The sequence below is a fragment of the Cydia amplana genome, chromosome 2 (genome assembly GCF_948474715.1).
Source record: "Cydia amplana chromosome 2, ilCydAmpl1.1, whole genome shotgun sequence".
NCBI classification, from domain to species: Eukaryota; Metazoa; Arthropoda; class Insecta; order Lepidoptera; family Tortricidae; genus Cydia; species Cydia amplana.
Window position 1 is genome coordinate 1,830,050 of NC_086070.1, and position 16,006 is coordinate 1,846,055.

The 16,006-nt window shown below is 39.8% G+C and overlaps 1 protein-coding gene across 1 annotated transcript in view; it reads left to right on the top strand.

Annotated features, from left to right (window-relative positions):
• Nucleotides 1–16,006, top strand: part of LOC134656832 (uncharacterized) — a 31,866-nt gene that overhangs the window by 14,480 nt on the left and 1,380 nt on the right. The window contains exon 8 of the mRNA XM_063512362.1: nt 15,526–15,803. Coding sequence (XP_063368432.1) covers nt 15,526–15,803 — 278 coding nt within the window. The remainder of the gene's footprint in view (nt 1–15,525; nt 15,804–16,006) is intronic.

A 16,006-nucleotide genomic window follows, 5' to 3' on the forward strand; every position in this document is an offset into this window, starting at 1 on the left:
TCGACTGCATTGCTGTAGAAAACGTGAAAAAGGTCATTCAAAGGGTAATAGGGTTATATACACCGCGGGATTTAATAACCCGAAAGATTTAAACCAACGATTTTAGAGCCTAATTAGAGTATATAAAGTTATATAACACATAGTCCAAAAACCCTTAATTTAAGAGATATTAATTATTTAAAACAAATCACAAGTAAAAAAATCTCAATTCTAACACACCCTTATGCGTGACGTAGCCACCAACTAATTTTACACGCAGACGCACTAACTACATGGTTATTAGCCAGTTTCACTTAATTAAGTTTGATATCCTACAAAAAGGTTTCACTACCGAAATTTTGTTCTGTTCTCAATCACGAGAGTACAAACTATTTACCTTTACGATAACTGGCTGATAGTTTGACGAAAATGACGAAATTGATGTCAATAAAATGACATATTTCATATGTCACACAAGATATGCGCAAGATAACATCTTTAAATTTGATTGACTGTAATAAATAAAATTCATTTAGCGGATATTCACTTTGTGTACGGATTTGGAAACCCGAAGAACTATGTGCTTCCGGCACGACGGACCCACTTCAGCCTAGAAGTTCGTAAATTGGCTAGACGAACAATACCCTGAGAGGTGGATTGGCCGTGGAAGCAACGTTCTAACCTGGCCCGCCCGGTCACCCGACTTAACGCCATTGGTTTTTTCTATGGGGAACTCTGAAAGATAAGGAAGGAATACTCAATACCAGTGAACTCTGGAGAAGAATTATTAATAAAAATTCGAACGGCTTCCGAAGAAATAAAGAACACTTTTGTAAACCTAAATAATGAAATCCATTTAAAATTAAATCTTTGTGCTGAAAACGGTGGTACACAGTTCGAAAACCTAATTCATTAAATTAATAAAAAAGCGTAATTGTTTAACATAGTTGTTTATTTTACTTTACTCGGTATAAATCAACACATCGAGAATTTAAAATACGTACTGATAAGCATGATCGATATTTTAATAAAAGGTCATTCAAGTAATCATCCCTTTCCAGCTGTAGTATGAGTTAAAACAATAAGAGGCATGATTTCTTTCGGATATAATCATGGTTAATGGCTTTGGTTACCTCACTCAAAGGAAAAGATTTTATCGCAAAGTTTCAACAATAATAACTGCACTGTACCTACTGTTGTAGTAATTAATAAAGTTTTGATACAATTTGTGGTATTTTGAGGTGCCAATCAATTGAAATAATTTCAACGTAAACATGATCCTAGACATAACTTGACAATTCTTGTCATGGAACACATGTCACTGCATTCGCCGTGCATCGTATGATATCGGAGTGATTCATGAAATGTCATGCTCGCTCTCTGTTTCTCTACTTGAGATTAATTAAACTCGCTCACTCTCTGAATAAAGGTTTGTTCACAAAGAAGCGGTAAATTAATATGATTTAATTTGTACTGAAATAGTAGTTTAATTAAAATATATAATTGGACCCATGTTGATATAACATTATTTACTCGTACTGTCGTCAAAAATACGTGGTTTAAATCTTTCGGGTTATTAAATCCCGCGGTGTATAAAATGAAATGATGCATTAATAAAACTTTAGTTAATTAACAATATTATATTAAATCATTAACAACTTTGACAGCACGATCTCTTCGCAGGTAGGTGCTCTACAAGGAGTTTATATTACAACATTATTTCCAAGAAATAATCTCTCATTGTTACGAAAATGTTGGTAGGGTGGCTTTAGGTTACTTTTCGTTCATATCGTCTTGGATATGGGTGAACATGGTGTTAATACACTCAGTATCAATCAACCTGTAAAGATATTGTAGCCTGGCCTTTTCTCGAAAAGTCTTCTAGAAAAATTTACGCTCATGTCGTCTCGGATATGAGTATATTTGGTATCAGTGCATTCAGTATAATATCCTGAACACAAATATATGAGATGACAAGCGCGAAAGTGGTGAGGGTAGTTGCTATGACGCAAAGTTTTTACCATTTTTCTTTTAAACATACCATGTGGGGTACCAAATGAAAGGGCCTTGTGAGTAGATCACAAATATATAACACACTGTAACACTTTTACTACTTAATCCAACAAACTATTTGAAAACGTTCAAAAATTTCACAATGAGTTGAATTCCAACTGCTCTAAATTGACTAAGATAACTTGATCCCACGTTTCCTTGCAATTATACGTAATTGAGGGCCAGGCTCATACTAGTTCTCATGTCGCGATGCGCTAACGCTAACAAAAACTAAGCGTTACGAATTGCTGACATTTGCTTCTTTTAGTTTCACTCTACTCAAGCATCGGATGACAGGATCGTTGAAAAGGGACAAACATATCCTTTGACGTTACGTTACTCTTCTCGTGAATTGTCAAATTTTAAAATTCGAAATTAGCTTTGGAATTTGTCCGGGTGGCTATTCGAAGTATAACTTGGTGGACGGTACTTACTAACCAAATAAGCTTGAGATCCAGTATCATAGATAGTTGTAAGACTTCAAGGGTCTATTTATATCTGACTGTGCATCCTGTATTCTAAACGTTTTGTGAATAGATATAAAAATTGACACCTATCATTTTTCACATAAACACAGACACTTTATGCATTGAATTATTAAACCTTAACGCAATGACATAAGTCATAAGGTATATTTTCCTAATATACCTTGATGCTAATTCGAACTTTGTTATAAAAGATGTCATTTTATATAATTCGCGCGTGTATTTCACTCGTACTAGATGAAATATGTATTGGTGCGAGCGAGACGGTTGGGCGAATGATAACAAAATGATATCTTTTTGACATCTTAAACAAAGTTTGACTTGGCCTCTGTGGAAGCCTGGAAATACAGCATACTTCATTGACTTTTTATGCTGGAAATTGATTTAATAATTGCGAGAAAAATAAGTATGTTATTCTTCAATAACTTGTACAGTTACTGTCAAAAAACTAGAAATGTCCATTAATTGTGTAGAACATTATTAGCTGTTTGTTTCCAATATCATGCTGCTATTCTGCGAATATAGCAGTTCCTCAGGCAGATAAATTAAACATGATCGAAACAAATACTATTAACCACAATAGTAAACTTTTCTCTCAGTGTGGGATATTCTCGGTCATGAAAAACTTACAAAGTTATTGTTTTTTTCATTAAATCTATAATTAATATTATTGTCGGGAGAAATTCTGACCGTGTAGTCGTGTAAGCTTCATAGCCCATTCTTCAAAAAATCTCTAGTGTGAAATTACTGTTTAGGTAGTATAAAATATAAAATAAAAAAAATGTTATTTCTCAAAAACGGGAACAGATATCAAGTTGTTAATTCGCAGCCGGGTAGTCAATATGATATATAATTCACCCGTGTAGAAACATTTGACTGTGCAATTAATGTAACTTTAACTTTATATTGACTCCACTACTAGCTTTATTTGACGTTCATAAGCGCATTGTAATTATGCCTACTTGAATAAACTATCTTTTATCTTATCTTTATCTAAGTCAAAATGACAAATAAAGACAAACGATTCATAGCTAATTCAGGGCAGTAACACTTTTATGAATAATGCCACTAGGCTAAGCGTATTATGAGACGCAGGCGACGCAGTTCATGCAGCGCAGCACAGAGCAGATTTTGTAAAGTATGGAACGTCCTTACTCTGGAGTGTGCGTACCTAAAGGACGTTCTATACTTTACAAAAATCGCTCTGTGCTGCGCTGCGTGACCTACGTCGCCTGCGTCTCAGCATACGCTTAAGTTTCCGTCACACAGGCGCGTTTCCCGGGCGGGGCGTGAGCGTTTTATATGTAAAAGCGGCGCGCCCCGCTAACGCCCCGCCCGGAAAACGCGCCTGTGTGACGAAGCCTTTAGCCTTACGGCTTGGCCATGACATTGCTCGACTGGCTTCGGCTAAGGCGACAACCATAGGTTGTAGCGAGACACAGCGATCGGACCTTTCGTTCCCATCTAGCCTTCCCTGCCTTAGCCGGAGCCAGTCGCGCAATGTGGCCAACGCGTTAGTATTTTTATAGTTTACCCCGCGACATCATTAGTAGTTTGTTTCAGTTCTTATAAATTGAAATAGATGTCATACACTAAAGATAAAGTGATCAAGTCCACCGGTGGCCAAGGCTGGAAACGAGGCAGGGTACGCGGCTAACGTCCCAAATTCTCTTATGTAAGTACATATATATGTTTTGACGACCGGTCTGGTCTAATGGGTAGTCACCCTGCCTGTGAAGCCGCGGTCCTGGTTCGAATCCCGGTAAGGGCATTAATTTGTGTGATGAGCACAGATATTTGTTCCCGAGTCATGGATGTTTTCTATGTATTTAAGTATTTGTATATTATATATATTAGTCTAAGAGCTAGCCACGGAAATAGGTACTTATGCAATTTATAGAGCAACGAAATCCCTCTAGTTAGTGGGCCATACTATCATTATTAATTAATCCAGCATGGCAGCAGTTCAGCGGTGGGTGTGTGAGTGGATGGGCAACAAAGGGGTTGTAAAATGATATCATAGCTAATTATATATTTAATTCAAATATAACAATGCCAGGCGTTTTATTTGGGGGAATAGTAGTGTCAGGTGATGAAAGTACACAAACCACTTGAGCGCCTGCAGGAAGACCATGAGCAAATTGCACCTGACTCACAACTGCTTCACGCATAGTTATATATGTCTTCTACTTTTTCTTAACACATACCTAGGCGTAATCGAACAGAGTAGTACTATTATTTATTCTGTGACAGAGTACAAAAAGTACGATTGCGAAAAGTACGAGTGGATTATATACGTAAAGCAAAAACGCCTGGCATTGTTATATTTGAATTAAATACATAATTAGCTATAATATCACACCAAACACAGAGCTCTATAAATTGCACACCTTCAATTGATTTTACAACTCCGTTGTTGCCCAACCACTCTCACACCCACCGCTGAACTGCTGCCAGGCGACCGGATTAATTAATAATGATAGTATGGCACACTAACTAGAGGGATTACGTTGCTCTATAAATTGCATAAGTACCTATTTCCGTGGCTAACTCTCCGGTTATATCGTTGTCTGAGTACTCTGAGTGTGTCTGAGACCAAAACACTTTTTCCCTTTTCAGGTCATTACTATGTATACCTATACATTACGGCCCTCGCTCCGAGCCGTTCCTGGTGCAAAAGCTGCCCATAGTAATCCAGCGTTGAAAAGTTGCTAGCATCATGGGCACTTTCGCACCGGGGACGACAATTAATGATTTGTTTGTATACCATAATTTAATGTGAAAATAAACTTGGTTTATCTTTTTGGCAATAGTTGTGTTATTTACCCATTTATAATATTCTCTCCAGCAGCACAGAGCCGATATTGTTAAGAGCCCATCAATGTGCACACTAGCGCCACTGCTAAATAATCGTGATTATTTAAATTTAACGTCAGGTATTAAAAAAAGGGGGCCGCTACGTACTGTATTTTGTATTTGGAGCATTATCTATGAAAAGGGACCTTATTGTCGATGGCGCTTACATCGCGCGGCATTATATTTATATCGGAGCATCTTTAATAATGACGTAAGCGCCATCGACAATAAGGTCCCTTTTCATAGATTCCGTCACATTTAAGTACCTCTTGAATACATCAAACTAGTTTTTATGTTGCTGGATTCTTCAATCTATGCGTCCAAAGTTAAAACGGCCGTTTTTGTTTTAAGTTCATAGATCGGCGAATCCAGCAACATAAAACTAGTTTGATGTATTCAAAAGTTACTTTAATACTATGTAGATACAATACGTAGCGGCCCCCGTTAAAAAAATCTTTCGTTAAATTTAAATTATCACGATTATTTAGCAGTGGCGCTAGTGTGCACGTTGACGGGCTCTTAACTTACCTAGTAAACATAGAAGACTGACAACAGTGCCAACGCCGCGAGAATATTGACATTGTTGTTAATGGATTTAACAAAGTTTTTTAAAATTTAACATTAATTATTAGAGTATTAAACTCTGTCTGACCGTAGTTATAGTTACTGTGCGCGACGCAATTAGATTTAAGTTTTTAAATACCAGTTTTACGTTTGTCAAAGCTAGGGGACGCACGGGGAAGGCGGAGTGCGCGGGAGCGGCCCTGATAGTTTACCTCACTAGAGCAAAATTAAACCAGTCGATATAAGCTGTTGCACTCTCCGCACGTCCCTTAACGCTAGTATTTTGTGGATGTACCGCCCTCTTAAAAATATAAGTAGTTTCCATAATTTTGGCTATTTTTTCACCGTGAAAAGAACCTACAAACCTTACAAAGTGGTCTTCGAGCCGGATCTTGATGTTCTTCACGCCGCCGTCTAAAATAATGGTCAAAACTCGTGGAACTGTAAGAAGAGAACAGGAGAGAAAAGAAGCTTATGAAGCCGTTCAAAGTGAGCCGAGTACGAGTGCAGCTAAAAATGATGAAGCTCAAGTACAACCGGACAAATTATTGGAAGTACGAAGTGTGAAATCCGAGATGTTTAAAGTTGAAGTGATGCCCGGCTGCTCCCATAAACCTGTGTCTGAGAAATCTTTTACAACTTCTATGGAGGCTCGCAGAAAGCTAGAATTGGAGTCAGTCGAGAAGAAATCACAAACAGTGCAACCTGACAAAACAATAGTGGTAAAAGCCCGAAGTACAAAGTCCGAAATGCCCGGCTCCCATAAGTCTTTGTCCCGGAAATCGTCTTCATCTACTATCGAGGCTCGTAAAAAGAAGTTAGAACTGGAAGCGGCCGAGAAGAAAGCACGAATAGAAATGCAGCTTATCGATAAACGCTTAGAAGCGGAACTTGCCGAATTAGAAGAAGAATACAGTCCCCCGTCGGAAACCGATAATCGAAGTGAAGTTGCTAAGTGGGTAGAACGCAGTAATTTAGAGTTGGAATCGCAGCACGCCGCTAATCAAGGTCAATCTTCAGGCTTGCTGCACCCGCCGGCCGTCATGGATTCCGGCACCGAAGGTCCAATTCAACAGTTAGCCTGTGTACTTAAGGATATGGTGTCCACTTCTGTTTGCAACCAAAACAACAATTCTAATTTGCTAAGCCGCATCAGCACACCTAAAGAGTTACCAATATTTTCTGGAGACCCTATGGAGTGGCTTCAATTTAAATCTGCATTCGACGAGTCTACCCGAGTCTGCAAATTTAGCGATAGCGAGAACCTATGGCGCCTAAGGAAATGCCTTCGTGGATCCGCCAAGGACGCAGTGAATGCCCTACTTATCAGTACCACATCTCCAGAAATACTGATGTCAACCTTAGAGTTACAATTCGGGAACCCTGACGTCATATTATCCCGAATCGTCTACGAGATCAAACGATTAGGCACAATGGCCCCTGATTACCACAAAGAAATCATCGTGTTTTCGAATAAAATAAGAAATTACGTCGCTGCCGTACGTGCCCTAAAACGTGAAGAATACCTACAAGGAATGAGTCTTGTCACTATTGTGTTGTCAAAGCTGCCTACCATATTGTTATCAAAATGGGCCGACTATAGTTATCAACGCATCACCGAAGGAACTACTTCTAGATTCGACTTATTAGCTAATTTTCTTCACGAAGAAGCGCTCAAAGTGTCTACATGCAGTGCTACATTACTAAACACACGTCCGGACAATTTTAAACGTAATAAATATCACGATAAGAATGACTTTAACGCGCATCAGACTGTATTAGTGCAAAGTGGACATAATGAACTTAATAATATGTGCCGTTACTGTAAAATAGCTACACATGACTTGCCGCAGTGTAAAAAGTTTAAAAAATCTTTACGCAAAGATCGCTGGCAATACGTTAAACGCCGCGGTTTATGTTACAAGTGTTTGTTATCGCATCACGACCGAAATACTTGTCCCGCAGCCGCCTGCGATGTAAACAACTGTGGATTAGCGCATCATCGGTTATTGCATTTTGTACCTAATGAGAAACAAAATGAGGTCAATAATAGTACAGTGCAAGTAACCGAGATTGAAGCGGAGCCTAAAACGGAAATAGTGTCGCACGTGAACTCCTCTTCTACTCCAAAGGGCTTAATAAAAGCAGTGCCTATAACTATCCATGGACCCTGCGGTGTGATCAGAACCAGCTGTTTGCTTGACGACTGCAGCTCAGTCAGTATGATAAGCGCAAACCTTGCCAAACGGGTGGGGGCGCGCGGCCGTCGCGAGTGCATGCGTGTGCGTGGCGCGTGGAAGGACTCGGAGCTAGTGTGCGAATCTTATCTCGTGGATATAACTATATCTAACAAAAATGGACAAAAGTTTACGCTTACCGCGCAAAGTGTTAATGACCTTGACCTACCGAACTATAATAACATGAACTTAGTGAACTGTGATGAATTTACTCATTTACAAGGACTCAAAAATAATTTCTGTGATGAAAACTTAAAACCAGAAATACTGATAGGCCAAGACAACTACCACCTGCAGTTACCATTGGAAATCGTTGTTGGTAGTCCTGACGAGCCCTGCGCCACTCGCACACCTCTTGGTTGGTGCATACACGGAAGAGCTCCCGCTCGTACGTCGTCAGCTGTGCAGCACTCAACTCTGTTTATCTCCAATAATAACGTCACCGAAGACGCGACTGAGAACAAACGACTGCTGCAAGACCTACATGAAGAAGTACGTCGTTCTTTCACGTATGACTCACTGGGCGTAACTAGTAAACCCCGTGAGAACTATAACGACGTATGCGCCGTAGAAAAACTGGACAAAACTTCTAAACTTGTTGATGGGCGGTGGCACGTTGGACTCCCCTGGAAGAATGAACAGTGTGAGTTACCTGACTCTTTCCCTCACGCGATGTCGCGCCTTAAGGGAGTGGAACGCAAGATGGAAAAATGTGATGGCTATAGAGAGAGATACAACGAGCGCGTCCAACACCTGTTTGACAATGACTACGCACAAGAGTTAAAGGATACCACAGTAACTAGCAAGACATGGTACCTACCACATTTTGGAGTGGATAATAAAAATAAAAAGCGCCTCCGGCTTGTTTTTGACTGCGCCGCTGAAACGAAAGGATTGTCGCTAAACCATTACCTACTTAAGGGTCCCGACCTACTGAGGTCACTGTTTGGAATAATGTTGCGGTTCCGAGAGCAAAGGATTGGTGTAACTGCCGACATAAAAGATATGTTCTTACGCGTCAAAATCAGAGAAGAGGACCAAAATGCACTACGGTTTTTATACCGAAGCGACCCCAAGGGACCAGTGAAAACCTATGTCATGACTTCGCTAATATTCGGTGCTAACTGTAGCCCGTTCGTAGCCCAATATATAAAAAACAAGAACGCTCAGCGTTTCGAGCCGACGATGTTACCTGCCTGCGAAGCTATATACAACCAACACTACGTGGACGATTATATAGACAGCCTACCAGATGAGAAAACCGCTATTGAGTTGATAAGAGATATAAAATCCATTCATCAGCAAGGTGGCTTCGAATTACGTAACTGGACGTCTAATAGTAAACAAGTTCTCGAGTCCATGCCAAAATCAACTCTCGGCGAAGCGGCTGTAAAGTTTAAAACCGGAGAACAATATGAAAGCGAACGAACTCTCGGCTTAATTTGGTTTCCACATGAAGATGTACTGGGTTTTGACGTTTCATTTAAGAAGATTCCTGAAAATATTATCAACGGAACACAAAGACCGACAAAACGGGACATTTTACGAGTTGTGATGTCCATATTTGACGTCTATGGATTTTTATCGCCGTTTACTGTTAATGGAAAAATGATTCTACAATTATGTTGGCAAGAAAACATAGATTGGGATACGGAAATACCTAACAAAATATATGAAAAATGGTGCAATTGGATAAGTTGTTTACAGTCATTACGTAACATACGGCTACCGAGATTTTACCATAACGCAGCGCATATGGGAGCTACGGGAGTGAAGGAGACAGACTCGATCGCGGCGGCGGCCGGCACAGCTAGTGAGCGAGACAAGGATGGCGCGCCCGCGCCGGTGCAACCGCTACTGAACTTAGCACCATCGCCCGGTGCATGCTATACGAATTTACAATTGCACTTGTTTTGCGATGCGTCTGGCAAAGCTATGTGTGCCGTCGCGTACTGGCGCTGGGAAAGCAACGCTCATGTGTACATGGCATTTGTGGCAAGTAAATGCCGAATTTCGCCAAATAAAACAACGTCAATCCCGCGACTTGAACTGAATTCTGCTGTCCTAGCTGCTAGACTGGCTGAAACTATAATAAAGGAGCATAAAATAAAACCTAATCGCAAAATATTCTGGAGTGACTCGTCTACGACTTTACACTGGATCAGAAACAATTGTCGCACCTATAAGCCGTACATAGCTAATCGCTTAGGCGAAATAGACGAACTTACCTGCAGTGACGAGTGGAGGTACGTCCCTACGCACCTTAATGTAGCGGACGTAGGCACAAGAGAGGCGTATGATGTATCTATTCTGCAAAATCAATGGCTACACGGACCGGTTTACTTATACGACAATGAGCGCACTTGGCCGACGGATTGTTTACAACCTGCAATAAATGACAATGAATTAGAGTGTGTTAACATTGTACAAATGGTAAATAATGAGTATAAGGACTTACCTGTACCTGAGCCTACGCGATTTTCATCTTGGTTGCGCCTGCTTCGAAGTACTCACGCTGTTTTGAAGTTTATAAAAATATGTCGAAAACTTACCGATAATAATAATTACGGAGCAATGGAGGAAGCCGAGCGCCTGCTGATTAGACAATCACAGGCCCAATCGTTTAGCGACGAAATTAAAATCCTGAAACAAGGAAAATACATAGAAAAAAGTAGTAAGCTACTTACCTTATCTCCTTACCTTGATGAGCACGGAGTCCTGCGCGTCGGGGGCCGAATTGATGCTGCTGCCGATGTGTCACCTGAAACAAAAAGACCAATAATCCTAGATGGAAAAGATTACATAACTAGATTGATTGTAAAGTCTTACCATGTTAGCGCCGCTCATCAGAATCAAGAGACTGTGGTGAATAACCTTAAACAAAAATATTGGGTTATTAAACTTCGCCCGACGGTTAAAAATATTGCATCTAAATGTATGGTCTGCAGAATAAAGAAAAGCCGACCTGAGATCCCCAGAATGGGTAACTTACCTGAAGCACGGATGGCTCATCACCAGCGACCGTTCACCTTCTGCGGAATAGACCTGTTCGGTCCACAAGAAGTGGCCATTGGGAGAAGACGAGAGAAGAGATACGGGGTGATTTTCACATGCCTGACCGTTAGGGCTATTCATTTGGAAACCGTTGCTTTCTTGACGACTGATGCCTTAATTATGGCCCTCCGCCGTATGGCCGCGAGGAGGGGATGGCCTCAACAAATATTTTCTGACAACGGTACGAATCTTCGTGGCGCCGACGTCGAGCTGAAAAGGGCACTTCAGGAACTGAAAAATAATGACGAGATTCGCAACGTTGCCATAAATAATGGGACCAAATGGACGTTCATTCCCGCCGCTAGCCCACACTGGGGTGGGGCATGGGAGCGCCTTATAAAAAGCGTAAAGAGCTCGCTGAAAATCGTCCTGAAAGAACGTGCACCCAGGGAAGAGACATATAACACGTTACTCGCTGAGGTGGAAAATATGGTTAATAGTCGACCTCTTACACACGTCTCTGTAGAAGCCGGAAGTGAAGTGACCTTGACACCAAACCATTTTCTTTTGGGCTCATCGTCAAACTTACCTCAAATGGGCGTTTTCGATAACTCTGAGTTTTTCCTTAGAAAACAATGGCGAATTGCACAGAGGCTTGCCGATCTATATTGGAAACGTTGGGTCAGAGAAGTGTTACCCGATTTGTTGCCGCGACCAAAATGGAATAAGGAGCAGAGGCCCTTGCAAGTGGGAGACCTAGTCCTTATTGTCGACCCTGATGGGCCTCGTAACATCTGGCCACGAGGCATTATCGAACAGACTTTACCTGGACGAGACGGACGAACCAGAATGGTTCGAATAAGGACGAAGACGGGTGTCTTAACCCGTTCCGCCGCACGCGTCGCTCGAATACCTATAGGAGAAGAGTGCTGCTAGGGCAGCACTGGGGTGGGGCATGTGCGCGACGCAATTAGATTTAAGTTTTTAAATACCAGTTTTACGTTTGTCAAAGCTAGGGGACGCACGGGGAAGGCGGAGTGCGCGGGAGCGGCCCTGATAGTTTACCTCACTAGAGCAAAATTAAACCAGTCGATATAAGCTGTTGCACTCTCCGCACGTCCCTTAACGCTAGTATTTTGTGGATGTACCGCCCTCTTAAAAATATAAGTAGTTTCCATAATTTTGGCTATTTTTTCACCGTGAAAAGAACCTACAAACCTTACAGTTACTAAAGTAGGTAGACTTATAGCATAATAGAGCATTTAGGAATATTCTTATTTAACCTTTTGACCGCCACAGACTAACTAGATGCGTCTTTAAATAAGAACGTGCTTAAAATGCTTTAATTATACTATAGTGTATATATATGAAAGTCGGATTAAATACGTTTAGAAGCTATAAGTAGTAACAGTGACAGATTTTGTACGCTAAAATGAAAAATAAGAATAAGCGACACCTACATGCGGGGAATGCTGTTTTGTATGAAGATTGACCATAGAAAAATAGGTAAATAGATTAGGTAGGTATTTGTGTGATAGTAAAACATAGTTGGTTATAGGCGAAATAAGTATTTATTAAGCTGGCTCGCACGCGCACATTCTCAAGAGCCCATCAACGTGCACACTAGCGCCACTGCTAAATAATCATGATTATTTCAATTTAACGAAAGATATTTAAAAAAAGGGGGCCGCTACGTACTGTATCTTGTATTAAAGTACCTTGTGAATATATCAAACTAGTTTCTATGTTGCTGAATTCGTCAATCTATAAACTCAAAACAAAAACGGCCGTTTTAACTTGGACGCATAGATTGATGAATCCAGCAACATAGAAACTAGTTTGATGTACGAGTATTCAAAAGGTACTTTAATACAAGATACAATGCGTAGCGGCCCCCTTTTTTAAATATATTTCGTTAAATTGAAATAATCACGATTACTTAGCAGTGGCGCTAGTGTGCAGGTTGATGGGCTCTTAACAACAGCCGGTTTTGTGCATGATGCTTAGGAAGTCCTCGGGGAGCGCCTTCCTTAATTTCCCCCTGTATCCACGAGAAGTTTTCTGGAAGAAAAATAAGGAAATAAGTAACAGCAGGTTCATGTGGCAGCTATGAATGAAATATTTTCACATGAGTGCAGGCTATTTGCACCCAAAATATAGCTACTAGTAACTAATCGACGGGAACGACCATTTCGGGGAATAATATCCATTGGTTTTTATATATATTATCCGCTAGTTTTTATATATATGTATTATCCATTGGAGTCTCGTGAAGAGCAATATGAACGCTTACTGATGCACACCAAAAATATGAAAGTTAAGTTTTGTCCTAGACTCGAGGTTGCTGCTTGCTGCGCATTCCGCTAGTCATCAAGCAATAGGCCTGTATTATTTTTTTTGAATAAAAATATGACTAAGTATGTTTGTCAACAATGCAGCACATTAGAACTAGAACTGGATGCCTTAGTTAAACCTTAAATGCATTCCCAGATTATGATATGATATGATATGATTTATTTATCTCACAATATACAATTTCACTTAAAATTACACATGGTAGATTTTCAGGAATTTATATTGTGATTGTCAGTTTTTTTCACATAATGAATAATTGAATATGAAGAATAACAGTATGTATCCTAGACCCAGTAACTACTTAACATAACTATCAAACAATAGTTACCTATCTCATTGCACAATACAGCCACACTCATACTTATTTAAAAAAGTTACTAAGACACGCCTAGTGGAACGTCACAGATTTTTATGTCTAGTAAGTACTTAATTCAGTGCTCAAAAGAACTTACCTTCTGTGTGCAAGTTGCTCGAGAAAGGTATTGACTTACAGTAGTCTGGCCAATGGACAAGCCATCATCTTGACTAGTCCCGCGTTGGTAGTTGCCATCAGCTACCAGTATTACAACTAATACTGTTAAAACCTAAAACAAATAAGAACATAGATGTAATATTTTCAAGTACCTAGGTAAGTAGACTTTCCCCTTTAGGTTAGGATATGAATGTTGAGGTAAAAAGTGGCTTAAATAAGTAACCTCTGTTAGTAAGTTAGTAGCATAAGTATAAGATTGTGCAACAGAATATCTTAACATACTAATTTTTACAATTATAATATGAGATAGTATTTAAGAGTTTAGTAGCATTGTCATTGAGACGCCTGTCTTACATGGAATACATATTAACTTTAAAGAAACACTACAATTTTATTAAGCTTTACCTTTAAGGTGTTTTGGTAATCCATCACCGTTTTGAGACTCTGCGTTAAGTTCGGCACATAAATGCACTGCACACTCCTTACACTCTGTAAATATGCCGAAACTCTTCGTCTGGCATATCAAACGGGTTGCAAGCGTTTCTTAAAGCTATGCACGAGATTTTTCGACGCTTTGTTTCTTCAACAGCAGCCGCGAGTAGGAATAATAAAATTTGACTTCCCTGCAAATAAAATATTGACTATATTATATAAAGCGGAACATTGTAACTAATAACTCTCAATATAATCATAGAAAAACGGATATTTACCTGTAATTTGTATTTGTAATAGGTTTATTCACTAGTTTTGCTTTCACGACAAGGCTTATCGTCACCTAAGAAGCACTTAGATAAAATTAACTAAGTTGAACTGTCAAAATGGGATAATATGTCAAATTATCCAACCCCCATGTTATGCAAATTGTCTTCTGTCATCTACCGCTGTCAAATGTGGATAACTCCATATATCGTCTGCTACCATAGTATGCATGATAAAATCGTCGGTAACTAACGTTTTATTCACATATTTTATACCATATTGCGTGATAACTGCTACCGTGCTAAGCCCACAGCTGTGGTCACGGAAAGACTCAACTTAACACAATACTCAACACTCAAGCTGGTATAACTCAGCTGAAACGTCGAAATTAAAGGTAAAAACAATGAAATTATATCGCGGTAAACCCGTTTGTGTAATTATATAAATACATTATACATTGTTTAAAAAATAAATATTTTTTTATTGGGACATAAAAATACAAACTAAACAATAAAAAATAGGAATATTCTTGTGAAATTTCTGAAATAAGCCAAAAGAACTCTTATTATTAAGGAGTGGCCAACTACTATGTAGTGGCCACATAGTAATTGGACACCCACAAACCCCACCTACATATTTAAAAGGTTTTACTTAAAGAATGTCAGATGTCTGGATTTTTTCTCTTTTGTTTCTATTGATCTATCTATCTTCCAGTTCCCCTGAAAACCAGCGCCACGGATTGCCGCGGCATTATGCTCGAGATCCTTGGCTCCTTTTTATGTATGTTAATTGTTACGTAAAATTAATGTATTTTCTTTTTTAATTCTTTCAGTGGTCCTGCAACGACACCATCACCCCCGGCACCCTCTACACCGGCATCATCACCGGCTTCTTCTACACCGGATTGACCCTCTCTGTCTCCAAGCTCGCAAAGTGGCGCCGTAGCGTTTTACTCACTATCTACTTAATCCCTGGCATCTGCATGGTCTTGATCAATGTTGTAAAGGAGCCTATTGTCAGTTTGATCATGTTCGCTCTTGTTCAGGGAACGGCTATGGGTATTGGGGTTGTGGCGTCGTATTTTGTGGATCTGTATCCGACCTCATATAGGTGAGTTAATCGACTCTCGCTTCAAAATATATATTCTTTGCATCTACAAGGTGGCATTATAACACAATCTCTTAATAATTGCCTTCTCCTTCTGTAATATTTGAGTTCTTCTAATTGACACGATAAAAAAGTGTCATAAAATGTGTTTTCTGCCATCCGGCCGAAAAGCTGACTGCACGTCACATCAGCCGGGCTAGGACATG